This window comes from Halichoerus grypus, chromosome 1 (assembly GCF_964656455.1).
Source record: "Halichoerus grypus chromosome 1, mHalGry1.hap1.1, whole genome shotgun sequence".
NCBI classification, from domain to species: Eukaryota; Metazoa; Chordata; class Mammalia; order Carnivora; family Phocidae; genus Halichoerus; species Halichoerus grypus.
In genome coordinates this window covers 116505598-116520034 of record NC_135712.1, presented here as the reverse complement: position 1 = coordinate 116520034, position 14437 = coordinate 116505598, and the positions used below count along the sequence as shown (strand labels likewise).

The following is a 14437-nucleotide window of genomic DNA, read 5'->3' as shown; positions in this document are numbered from 1 at the left end:
TGGTGAGTGTAGCATACAAGCTCTGGAGTCAGTCACACCTTGGAAGTTACTTAGGCAATCTGAGTTTCAGACTTCTTACTTAAAAAAAGGGAACAATAGAAGTATCTATTTCTACTCTTTGTTGTGAAGATTAAATGAGATGATAAATGCAGAATGGTAAGTTCAAAGCCAGGAACATAGAAAATAGACCAAAAAAGCTAGCTCTTGTTGTAACTTGTTATTTCCACTACCTCTTTGTCAGTGAAAGGATATGCATTTCTCAAATCTTTTCATTAATTCATTGATTCACTTGGCAATACATTAACTCTTACTGACTCTTACTAAAAGTGAGGACATAACTAAGAGGTTAAGTCTACTAGGGAACATAAAACAAGGATGGAAGGGAATAGCACATGAGGTCCAAACTGTACTAGATTTGAAAGTCAAATGCAGAGTGAGCTTATGGTTAAAGCCAAAAAATTGATAGTCACTCATAATGGCCTTTATTTCTCTAAATCTGTTCAATAGCCATGACCTGTCAGTTCCATCTCCAAATCTTCTCTCAGATCCAACCAAGGAGTCTCTGGGTTTAAACTAACATCACCTCCTAACTCCTCTCTCACATACTACCTCGACCTCTTCTCATCCATTTTTATATTCTAGTTAGAGTGACCTTTTAAAAATACATCTCCCCCATTTAGCACCCTGCAGCCTACAAAATCATGTCCAAACTCCTGAATAAGGTTTCAGGTTCATTGGCTAACTTCCCCCTCCACGACACCTTTATCTCCTACTGTTTCTTGTCCATGGTCCAGCCTCCCTGGACAAAAGGCAGAACTGAAGTTCCATCTTGCTATTAGCCTCCCACACGCTGTCCTCTCTGCCTGAAATGGCTTCTCCCAGATTTTTGCCTGGCTACCTCCTTTGATATAAATGTAAGATCCCAGGTTAGCAGTCATTTCCCCAGAAGCCTCTTCTGGCCCACTGAGTGTGCTCCCACGGCCCCTTCCACCCACCTCATCATAGCTCTTACCACACCAGACCTTTCCCTCAAGCAGATCCTCCAAGTCTATGATCTCTTTGCACCATTCACTTCTTGCTAACACTCACGGCAGTTGTGCTTTTGCCCGCCTCATAGACTATAAGCTCCAGGCTACCTGGAACTGGGCCATTTTCTTACTCATCAAGACTGCTCAATTGCAACACTCAGAAAATAAAATGTTGAAAATGAAACTATTTATAACATAATACAATATTCTTAGGACTAAAGGGAATAAAAGTTGTGCAAGACTCTTAGAGTTAAAATTTTCAATTTTTATTGAATGACTTAAAGAAAACAAAAAAGGGAGATATCAGATTTTAAGAACAAAAAGACAGTATCATATATATGTCAATTCTCCCTAAACTCATCTATGGATTTGATGCAATTCTAATCAAAATACCAACACAGTGAGTCAAAAAATTAGATAAGATTTTACAATAAAAGAAAAAGATCCAAATAGTTACGATACTTATGAAGAATAATATAGGGAAGTAAGATTTATCCTATTAGATATCAAGAGTTAATTACTAAAAGGCAGTAATAATTAAAATAGTGTGGTATTGTCACCAGGGTAGAGAAATTGATCATGAAGAAGTCTGACAACAGTAAGCATTAGTGAGGATGTGGTGCAATGGAAATGCTTACACATGCTGGTGGGGACACCACTTTTGGAAAACAATTCGGTATTGCAAATTCCACTCCAAGTTCATTACTTGAAGGATCTTCTACAAGGGCCCCAGGGGTCTTGTACAAGAATATTCAAAATGGAAGCAACTCTGTCCATAGGAGAATAGGCACAGTGTGGAATATTCATATATTTGTATATTATCAATAAAAGTGAATGAACTACAGCTGAAAACCATAACATGCATGGATTTTAGAAAAACTGTGAGTGGAAAAAAAGCAAATGGCTTGACAATGAAGAGTATGATAATATTTTTATAAAGCTCAAAAGAACATGGAAAAACTATAAATAAAATTCAGGATAAGATTTACCCCTAGGGATGGGAGAGAATGGAGAATAGGAAAGAACATACAGGTAAGTTTGAGTGTTTGGATAACGTAGTTTATAGTTCAGTGAAGAATTCATGGGCTTCCATATTTAAGAAATTCTTCAAGACCCTGGAAGGGTGCAATAAAATCCATGGGGCATAGTTCCTTAACTTTATTTCTTCTTAAACTATTCAAGAAAAGTGAATAAGTTGCCAAGATCAAGCTTTTGCCATCTCTTAAGCTACCCCCTTTTCCAAAGCACCACCACCCGCCAAATGAATGGGGATGTGAACCAGGCTTGACATGACAGCTCCTTACAAGGGAAGTGTAGCTATGGAAGAAACCCCCTCAGTGGAGATGCTGTTACATTTATAGCTAAAATGGCCATATTTCCACCTCCACATTCTCTTCATCACTGGTGGTAAAAAGAGCCAACTGAAGTTCTCAAATTAAATAAAACTTCTCCATAATTGCCTGCTCTAGCTGAGCAAGGGCCAATTTTCCATGAATGTCCTTTAGTAGCATAAAATATTAGTGAGCCATGCTCTCTAACTTATCTCCTTTGAGCTTTATATATATCTTTCCATAAAAATTTTATATCCAAACACAGAGCATTATAAGATACTTCTTAGTAGGTCACTTAAGTCATCAGGCTAGGAATCCATTGTTACTGCTTTCGGAATATCAGGAAGCCTAACAGAAGAGGCCAGTGAGTTAGGCCCTCTACGGTTGACTTGATTTTCCATCATGTTTTCCTTTCATAGCCATAGGTTTATTCCAGGTTGTGAATCCCATTTGCTACTCCAAGCTCTTACCTTGAAATCTCTGAAGATATTTTATAATTCCTTCCTGTGGTAGATTATTTGCAAATATGACCACAATAATTCTTCCCATCCCTGTATGCATACACCTTTGTAATGTAATTTCATCATACCTCCCCATCAAAAGCTGAAGCCTATTTCCCCATGCCTTGAATCTTGGCTGCTCTTGTGATAATCCTACCAATACAACATGGTGAAAGTGATATTGTGTGACTTCTGGGACTAGGCTTTAAGAAGTCTTTCATTTCTGTTCCTATCATCTTAGATTGCTGTCCCAAGACCACCATGGGAAAAAGCCAGGGCTAGCCTACTGAGAGATGAGAGGCTTCCATGGAACAGAGCTGAGTCCCCAGACCAACTAGCCAAGAGTCAGAATCAGCCACCAGACATTTGAGTGAGCCTATCTTAGACCACCTGATCCCAGTCAAGCCCCAGATGACTGTGGTCACATAAGTGACCCCAGATGAGAACCACAGAACTCCCAGCTGAGTCGAACCTAAACTATTGAGCCACAAAATTATGAATAAAATGGTTGTTGTCTTAAGCCACTAAGTTTTGGGAGTGGTTTGTTACAAAGCAATAGATAACTGATACCCTTCCCTTGTTTTTTTAATCTTTTATCCCAATGGGGTGTGGTGGTGGTGGTGGTGGGGTGTGTGTGTGTGTGTATAAAGGCTTAGCCACATTTACCATAGCTCTTCCATCAGATTTTGGACACGTTGAGAAAAATGTTGATTCTGTGCTTGAGGATACTGAAGAATGAAGGTAAACTGGATAATTCCAAGACTTGAATATTTCATTTAAAAGGAATCCCATAGCTAGAATCTTTTAGTATAGATTGTTTAATAATGAGACTTCTCAGGTAAATTCTTTTCTCAGAAAGAGTATGCTTCAATTATTCTTATACATTTTTTTCTTTCATTAGCAGACATTTCTTTTTTCACCTTAACAGTCTAACATATTTTTTTCCTTCTACATGACATTCAACATTTCTTAATTTGGAGTTAGGTTTTATTTGCTTTCCTTTTTGATTCTTTCAGAACTTATTTTTCTCTGTCCTGTTCTGTCATTCTCATCCCTGACATCTTCTAAGGGTGTGATAGTAGAACTATGCATTAGATTGGTGACTAATGCAAAGATCCATATGGCTCTGACAACTCCTTTACCTCCAAGCTAACTCTCTGATGTTCTCCACGGTCCCCTCCATTCTACCTTTTGTTTCTTTTCGTTAAAAACTTCACTCTCCTCTCTGCTGCCAGAAATACAGTCCATGCATGCTGTGATATGGAGATGAGAAACCACACTGCTAAGCAGCTTGGGCTATACTTGACAGATTAGAGATTATTTTTTCTTATTTGGCTGTGTCAGGGCAGCAGTGTATTTATTTTTCTTTTTGACACCAGTGACAGCTATTACTGTGCCAGCTCCGAATCCAGAGAATAAATGAATGCACAGAGGAGGCATGGGGCCTTCCAGTCTGACTCAACACAGCCTCCCCGAACTCTGTTTTGCAGTCTACTAAAAATGGAGTCTCAGAGAGCAGCAGCCTAGGCACTGTCTCATGGGATGATGAGAAAAACATGGTTGGGAGGGAAAGAAAAGGAAGAAAGAAGGTGGAGATAAATGAGAGAAGAGAAGAAAAATATAGGGCTTTGTGGTTGATAAGAATTAACCAGGGGGATACTGGCAAATACACTCTTGGCGCCTTTGCCTCCCTGCTACTGCCTGCCAAACTGACTTGTTCTTATTAAAACACACAAAGAGAAACAATAAAAGAATCAGTGTTTCCCAGAAATGGAAGGAAGCAGTATTATCAAGCAGAGTTTTGTAAATCTATTAAAAAACTCCTTCTATTTGTTTTTTCTTTTATTTTCTTTTTAACATAATTGATACATGCAAGAGAATATATACAAAATATATGCAAGTTATATAAAACACCTGAAAACACACTGCAATCCATGAGCCAGAGTATTACCAATAGCTTCTTTCCTCTATGTGTTTCTTTCCATCCCATTCTTTTCCCTCTCCCCCAGAAATTACCACTTCTCTGAATTTTTGTTTTGAATTCCCTCCTTATTACACAGATGCATATATGCCTTCTTACCTACATGTATGCATGCTTAATACTGTTTAATCTTCATCATTTATGGACATTATAAAAATGTTGTCATACTGCATGTAGTCTTATGGGACTTGATTTATTGATCTTACATTAAGTTTCTGAGATTCATCCACACTATCAAAAGCAACTTTATTTCATTGTTTTTTGCTGCTGGGTAATATCATGTTATACAGATTTATGTGCCCATTCTCCTTTTAGTGAAATATGAGTTATTTCCAAGTTTTTGCTATTGTGAACAATGCTTCTACAAATATTTTTATATGTCTCCTAGTGCACATGTGCAAGTGGGTTCCTAAGGAAAATACTAAGAAAGAGTATTAGAGTTATAGGCATGCCAACATGAACAAAGTATAAAGAATATATTTATAAACTTAAAAATTATACACTCCTAGATATGTACATTAGAGTAAATTTATAAAAGTTAAAAAGTAATAACAAGTAATCCTGAAGAAGAGCATTCTTTTTGCCTTATCCTATAAGATACAAAGACTTATAATGAAGCTATAGCAATTAAGACAGTGAGATATTAGTGCAGAGATGGATTATAGACCAAACAAAGGGTCTAGAAACAGAAACCACAACACATAATACAAGAGGCATAGTAGATCCTGGGGAATGGCAGGACTAGACAATAAGTGATGTTAGAATAATTAGTTATCTATCTGAAGAAGAAAAATTGATTGTCTATTTTGTATCATGTACAAAAAAATCAGTTCCAGAAAGTGAAACTACTGTAAAAGGCAAAACTCTAAAACACTTTAGAAGAAAATATATTTCTGACTCTGGGGTAAGAAAGGCTTTGTTAAGCAAAACACAAAAATGCTAACCATAAAAGAAAAAATCTATATATTTGACTACATTAAATTTCAGAACTTTTGTTCAATAAAAGACATCATGAGCAAACTAAAAGCATAAGACACAAACTAGGAGAAAATATTTGCAACATACATAGGAATATGGATTAACATATAAAGAAATATGGCAACTCAATGAAATATGAAACATATAAAGAAATGTGGCAAATTAATGAAAATATGACAAAACAATTTAGCAGGAAAATGGAGAAAAAGTTTGAGTAGGTATCATATGAAAATACAATCAACTTCATTAAGAATCAGGGAAATACAAATAAAGACCACAATATAATAATTTCATTTCACACCTATTAGATTGCCAAAAAAATTAAGAGGAAAAATTGGTACAATTGCTTTGGAAAATGATCTGGGATTATTCTGTAAAAACTAATGTTCACTTCTAGACCCTACCACCTGGCATTTCTTTGTTTTTTCTTTTTTTTTTAAAGATTTTATTTATTTATTTGACAGAGAGACAGCGAGAGAGAGAACACAAGCAGGGGGAGTGGGAGAGGGAGAAGCAGGCTTCCTGCGGATCAGGGAGCCTGATGTGGGGCTCAATCCCAGGATCCTGGGATCATGACCTGAGCCGAAGGCAGACGCTTAACGACTGAGCCACCCAGGCGCCCCTCACCTGGCATTTCCACTCTTAGGTATACATATGGGATGGCCACCAAGTCTGGGAACACAGATAAATACATAATAACTGGTTTATTGTTATTACATTATAGCACATGATAAAATAATGGCATGCATATTTCCAGACTTTATGATCACCCTGAAGGCAGCCTAGAGACTTCTTCAGTTCTTTTTTTTTTTTTTTTTAAAGATTTTATTTATTTATTTGAGAGAGAGAGAGAGAGAGAGCACATGAGAGGGGGGAGGGTCAGAGGGAGAAGCAGGCTCCCTGCCGAGCAGGGAGCCCGATGCGGGACTCGATCCCGGGACTCCAGGATCATGACCTGAGCCGAAGGCAGTCGCTTAACCAACTGAGCCACCCAGGCGCCCGAGACTTCTTCAGTTCTAATTAAATATGATGATATGTAAAATCCTTCCCATCCCAACTATCTCTGCTCAGGCTCTTGAAAACATACTAGTTCTTTGTGTTTGTGGATTGCAATTCTCTAGAAAAATCTGACTAAACAGTGAAATCTATGCAGACTCTTTCCAGTGAAAATTCATGGAGAATCTAAGGAGATTCACTGCCTCCCCAAAGTCTTTCTATACCATCTCAGGATCCGTGTTTTCTGGGTTAAGAATTCTCTTCTGAGCCATTCTCTTTCCAGGGCTAAAATTTAAGGAACTGAGGTATGGCTTGGCCTCCATCTAGGAACTATACCTGTTCAGGTTTTGATTCCAGACTAGCAAATGTGTTCCTTCTTCCAGGTTTAGGAGTCAGCATTTTGAGAATACTGACACTCACCATACCTTATCCTAGTTAAGGACAGAGCAGCAGCAATTCCAGAACCAGAGCCAAGGGTACTTAGGCCTAAAGGTCCCCAGGTCAGCAGGCATTATACCAGAAGGCAGGGCAAGAGCTTCCATGAGGCCCCTTCACTCATATGCCTGATGGACAGATGGGCAGAGTGTCAGGCTCAGCTTCTATGGTGTGCATATAAGGAGCCCAATGGGAAAATCAATACTCCTGAGGAATGTTGATATGAATAATATAAACAACCTCACATTTATGAATCCAGGTTATTCAGAGCAGGTTACCCAGAGTCCAGTAATTCTAACCAAGTAAAATGAATTCCTATCATACCTCTAACTGCCTCCATTAGGAAAAGACAGGTACCATTTCTACTTTGCAATTATATTTACAGCTCATTCTTAAATATTCAGATTTTTTATAATTGTCAGCCATCATGATAAATGTAAGAATGTGAAATTATTGATGATATGATTTGTCTGACATATATAATTACTAATTGCAAAACACTATAGAAATGTAAAGTATCATATTAGGAAAAGGAGCAGGATAAGGGGATTCTAAGATTGTGTGTTTTGAAGTAAGACTGGGTTTGCCATTTATTACCATTCACTTATTGTGCAATCTTGGGCAAATCTCAACCACAGCATCCTTCCATGAAAAGTAAGGATAATAATAATAATACCTATCCCACAGGGACACTGTAAGAATAAAATGAGACAATGTAAGAAGCATAGGTCAGTGTCTGGCACATGGGATGAGATTTAAAAAGTAAGTTATTCTTAAAATTAACAACCCATTCTTCATTATTTAGATCCATGTCCCTTTCTCCAAGTATTTTTGAAATTACGGAATTTGTTTTAATTCCTCACTTACAGAAAAACTAAAAGAATATAATTTTCATTACTCCTAAAGAAGTATCTCATGGGAACTAATGAGTTCTAAGGACAAAATGTATATGCTGATAGTAAGCATTAGATAAGTTGTCCTTTTGATGATATATACATCTGTGTCATACACAAGGGTAGAGACATAGGGCCAAAGATAAAGGAATAGCTTCCAAAGATGGAGGAGGTGAATAAAGAAATATTTCAAATATATGGGTTTTATTTAAAAACAGAGATGTAGTTAATATTTTTCTTAAATGGTAAGATGGGGAGAGGACTATAAAAGGTGGTTGAATTCTTTAAGAACATTAAAAAAATTAAAATTAAAATTTTTCTAAAGTTTCTCTGATTTTATTGTCAGAAGTGATAATGTTAAACTTTGTCATGAAATATAAAAGATGGTTTGCATCTGATTTCTGAAATGACATGAAGTTAATAAAACTTAATGCAGAATTATTTTCATTCAAATGGACCCAATGATCTCAATTCCTATAAAGCATCTGAGTCCAGATCTAAAGCCAACCTGTAGTTTGATTCGATCCAGTCCTCACCTATGAGACCACAGCCCACTAGCTCAGTTTTCATTCATGTCCCATAATCACTCTTCATAGCCTTCACATTCTCATAAATTCCTGATGCCAGGCTTCATTGCTGTCTGTCAGAGGATTCTCCAGCATTTCAGTTTCCACACTCTCTTACACAGCTCTAAGAAACCTGCTCTCCTGCTTTGAATCTGACGTAATGTTCCCCACACCCACCAGGACTAACGCACTTGATGGCATGGAAAATCCAACTACCTCATCCCCTTCAACTAAATGACTACTCAGAATCTACCTCCTCTATGAAATTATTCTCAGTCCAATCTAGGACTGTCCTGAATCTCTCCTTCTGCTCATTTCATGCAAGTATGAATATATCTGCATAAACCCAGGCATTCCTTTTTCCTCTCAAAAATGTGAATTCCTTTTGAATGGGATTCCCAAATAAAAATCTTTCATATCTGTGAGAACTCCTATGGGGCTAATGAAGAAACATGCAGTATGCTAGTGAATATTGACTGATTTATTCAATTTTATTTTTTAGTTTAATGTTTTACATTCTATTTTTTAGTAATGATAATAAATAGAAGTAAAGCACATTTTTGGCATTGAGAATTTGACTCTGGAGCCAAACTATTTAGTTACTAATGCCAGCTCTATTACTTACACTGTGTTCTCTCTAAACTTCAGCTGTCTCAGCTGTTAAATGAGGGTAATAATAGTATCTACTTAATAGGATTATCTTGAGGATTGAATTAGATAATCCATGTACTTTTAAAAAGGGTATACTTCATATAAAGCACTCAATGAATGTTTGTTGTGTTGTTCTTATTACTATTAATTTATCAGGAAAGCATAACCACTCATTTTCTAAGGTTTGAGTGTATGTTTGAATGACTCATACAATGAGAGTCACTAACTTGCGTAAGTGTCAGTTTGGCTTGAATTCAAGTTTGTGCCTTTCCTTCAGAAGTTCTGAAATTGTATCTGGAGATCAACAGCATAAAAATAAATTCTTGTTTCTCATCCCACAGGACCCAAAACAATTGGACTTGCCAATACTCTATTTCTGCCCATAGGACGAGTGTGAAGTCACCCATCACCTCCAAGGGGTTGAATCCAATGGATACTCCAATTCCTGTCCCATTTGACCTCCTTGTGTTAGACACCGTCTACCCTCCCTTTCCCTCTTCCTTTGACTTCCAGACACATGTCCTGCTTATTTTCTTCCTGTATCTTGCACCCAATACTTCTTAGTCCTTTGTGGTTATCTCTTCCCTTTCTTCAGATAGTGCTGTTGCCCGGGTAAATTCCTTCTCACTCCATACACTTACCTTTGATTACTCCATTATCTCTCAGGATTTCAACATGTTGATGACTCCATATCCATCTTTACTGCCACTTTCTGAGGCCAGGTCCTTATTATTCCAACCTAGCTTATGGAAATTGCCTCTTAAATTGTCCCCTGACTGCCATCTTTTCCCCACTTTAAAATTTCTCCTTCACACAACAACCAGAATGACCTTCCCAAAGTATAAATCTGACCTTGTCACCATCAAGCTAAAGCTCTTTAATGGTTTCCTTTACTTTACTGGAAAAGACCTTAAAATCTTTAAACTACCTATCCCTTCTATACTTTAATGACCCACATTATGAAGGCACCCTACAAGTTTTTGTTTTTCAGATAATGCCAGTTCAAACAAAGCACATGGTTCTAAAAGTTTTCCCAGGGCTATACTTTTTATTCAAATCACTTTACATCAAAAATTATTGATTGCAGCCTTAAAATCAGAAGAGGTTATCAACTCCAGTAAATGAACTTCACCAAATTTCCTGAACTGAATTTTTTTAGGAAAGTCAATTATACACACACACACACACAACATTGTTGCTCTTTTTCAAAAATAGATTATAGAATTCTCATGATGGTGAAAGCATATTGTATAAATACATACACTTAATTATACTTAAAATCAGTTAGACAAAGGAAACAGGGTAATAATGAAAACTGACTATTACATAATTTAACAGCATTGTCCATAAGTTTAGAATTTAGATCCATTATACATTTCAGATCCTCATATTATAGAACTGCTAACCATCAATATTTGCTAGAAACTGATGAACATTGTTGAAGAGTCCACATATCTCAGAGCCGTCTGTCAATGTGTATGAACGGTGTAGAGGAATGTACAAAAAATTGCTAAAGAAAGAGGGGATGATGGTAAGACCTGCTAAGTCAGGAGTCAAAGTCTGAATTTTGTCCTGACCATGGCTCTACTTTATATATATTTCTTAAGACAACTGATTAGAGTTTCAAGATGTTACTTTCTTCATCTTCAGAATAAGGTGCTTTAATTACACAAATCTCGAAGGCCCTTGCCAGCTTTGAAATTTGAATATTTAGTTATGGCATACCAACAGAATAGAACAACTCTCCTCTAAACATGCTTTGAGAAGGATAAAATCCATGTTTGCCTCTTAGTCACAGTTTAAACACCTCTTAGGTGTCCAGACTTAATGAGACTCCTCAATCTATATCCCTGCAAGCCTCCACCTTCAAGTGCTAAAATCTTTAGCTTCCTCACTGCCCTAACTATCCTGGACATTTTCATAATGTAGTCTGACTCATTCTAGGCTTGAAGCAATAAAAATTTAACAGAGAATTCAACATAACCCACTCCCCTGCTTTCAGGTCCAAGTAATGATACCTCCTTAGTCTTCCAGTGACACACACTAAATACTTCGTAAGGGAAGAGCTGGATAAGTGACTAGCATGTGTTTTTAGCTTCAGTTTCTTACATTAGGGTTATAATAGCTGTATGCAGTAAAATTCAAGGGTGGAGTTGGCTGTATCAGACAATTTAAGACATCCACACCATCATAGTCATAGCAGCTGAACATGTTTTCTGCAGTGGAGATTTAATGTATTGGATAGATAGGATTATAAGTGAATTGGATTGGCTTCACCATTTTATATCATATTTTGCTTTGTGATGAGCTGCAAGCCAGAGTCTATAGAGTTAGACTTGGGGGCTTAGCAACATAACCAACAAAATATAGTGAGAAAAAAACAAGGCTGCGTTCTACAGCGTATCAACTGAAAAGCCATCCCAGCATTAAACAGCTCTGCTGATATTTAGAGATGTCTATCTCAGACTGTCCTCTTACAAACCTTCCCTAGAGAGCAAACCCTTGACATATAGCTACTATTGTATTCCTGTCTAATACAGGTAGGGTCCTGCAAAAAAGATGAAAAAAGAATGTATTGTGTTTACCTGCATTATTCAAGCAAAAAAAAAGGGGGGGGGCGAATGCAATGTGATTCACATAACTCAAGCCAAGTTATCCACATTCCCTAAGTCAGAGGTCCAAAACTCACAGAGAAAATCCAGCAACCTAATTTCAGTTTGCTTTGATTTGAAGGCTTATGTTTGTCAGAAGACATATAAACCTTGGAATTGAGTCAGAAGAAATGTGTAAAGATGTAATATACAGAAAAAGGTAGACAAATCACCCAGTCAGTGTGAGTCCAGGAAAAGTGAGATTCCTCCCACAGATCACTGGCCCCACAGCCACCTGGAACTTGAGCTCTGAATGTCACTTACCCTATGACGACACAGGAGATGGCAGTTCCCAAGAAGGCATATGTTAAAATAGATCCTAAGTTTTGAAAAAAGTGTCTCTGGGGAGAAAAGAATATTTCATATAGTACATCCATATATTTTGTTACTGTAACAGGAAATAAAAATAAATGTATGCACTTTCACAGCCCCTCTCTTCCCTCACTGTGTAGGCAAATTTTATTTTTGAGCCTTAGTTCCTGGCCTTATTGTACGGATAAGGCTGAACCTATTTATACTGCAAAGGACAGAGGTTTCTCAGAGAAATGGGGGAACAAATACATCAGAAAATGACAGGGTAGAGAGGAGAGAATGATTGCCAGAACCGGCTGGACCTGAGAGAGAAAGTAAAGAACTGGGGCAATGTCCATGCAGGACTCTGGAATGATTAACAGAAGACAAAGCTTTTAAGAAATTTAGTTGTCAATGGAACCCATTTAGCATTTTAAAAATACTATTCTAAAAGATTTTAGTTGCCTTTTGACTCATTGGCTCTCTGACTTGTATTTCTTCTGAGTGTAATGAAACAAAACTTTATCACATACAACAATTTATTTTAGTGAATCACACAAAACGATGCCTAGTATTAGGGCTAGGGATAAGGAAGGATGGCCTGAGGAAATCCAGCCTTCTAAGACTTCTCAAATGCTGGCTTAGGAAAACTCTCTTCCAGTTCTCTAAGTGGGAGCTGAGTAGTTAGAACTGACAGCAAGAGGGAGCCTGGAGTACACAAGAAAATCAGGTCTGTTCTGAACAAGCCGCCTTGACTGCTGGAGCTGACAGGCCAAAGGGATGAGAGCCTCAGGAGTCTCTGGGGTGGGGTATGGGCAGCAGAGAAGCAGCTATACTACCTCTGCATCTCAAAGTTCAAACACACCAGAGCCTCAATCTGAGGCACAGGAGATGCTAGCACTTAAACTATTAAGGGAATTACTAATCTATGAAAAGTGCACATTCAGGCGGTACCCAAATAACGTCAGGCAAGAGCACAGAAGCTACAAGACCGGACTTCCTTTCTATGAACATCAACAGCTGAGTATTAGCAAGGTAGCTTGAGTTTTCACCCTGACTGATAAACCCGATGTCTATCCCAATTAACAGCTAACTCTTTGGTTACAATTATCTAGAATAATATTATCCAATAGAAATATAATGTTAGCCACATATGGCATTTAAGATTTTTCTAGTATCCAATTAAAGTAAGTTTAAAAAAAAGCAAAATGAATTTTGGTAATATATGTCTTATTTAATCCAATATATCCAAAATATTATCATTTCTACATGAAATCAATATCAAACATAATGGAGATATTTTACATTCTTTTTAAATACTAAGTCTGTGAAATCCAAAGCATATTATACACTTAAAGCACGTTTTCATTCAAACTAGCCACATTTCAAGGGTTTAATGGCTGCATGTGGCTAATGGCCAATGCAGAGCAGAGCAGATTTAGAAGAATTCTAAGTGTGTCAGATTTGAATCTGTATCATTTAATCTAAGATAATGATATCCTTATGAATTAAATAAGCTCATAATTGTTTCTTCATTAGTGGTGGTACAATTTTCTGCTTAATGGTAAAGGAAGAAAATAATCACTGTGTTATTTACCTTCTTTAGGCTGTATCCTGCATGAAATATAATTGGTGGCAGTAAAACATTGAAGAAGATTTCTGGATCAAATGTCATCTGCCAGAAAAGATAAAAGTGCAGTTAGGAAGATGCTCCTTTGGGTCACTAAAAAAATGTGCTTTAACAATACAGTTATAGTCACCTTGGCTAAGTTTGTATGAGGTATATTAACATGCTATTAAATTAGCACAGATGAAAATAAGAAAAAATGCAAACTTAGAAATTCATAAATGCAATGTAACTGTGAAGTAACATTTTCAATGTAAAACCTATACCCGATTTTATAGCTAATAACAACAACAATTCAATAAAACCTCTCTGGGCAAAGAAAACTCTTTGCATTTATTTTGGTTAGTTGTCCTCTTTTCACATTTTAAATGTTTTCATTCTGTTTTATTTTTTTCCGGTCCAAGAAATTTTCTGGCAGTGCTCAAACATTTTAGCTTCTGACAAGAATTTATTTAAACTTTTACCAAATAAAACATTTTTAAAAATTTGGTCTTAGTTTTCCCTACCTT

General features: G+C 36.9%; 1 protein-coding gene across 7 annotated transcripts in view; it reads right to left on the bottom strand.

The window, feature by feature from the left end:
- SLC9A9 (solute carrier family 9 member A9) overlaps positions 1–14437 on the bottom strand; it is a 682953-nt gene that overhangs the window by 495704 nt on the left and 172812 nt on the right. For all 7 annotated transcript variants that reach the window (XM_078070810.1, XM_078070802.1, XM_078070787.1 and 4 more), the window contains 2 exons: positions 13899–13976; positions 12275–12351 (listed from right to left, as the gene is read on the bottom strand). In XM_078070810.1, the coding sequence (XP_077926936.1) occupies positions 12275–12351; positions 13899–13976 (155 nt within the window). The remainder of the gene's footprint in view (positions 1–12274; positions 12352–13898; positions 13977–14437) is intronic.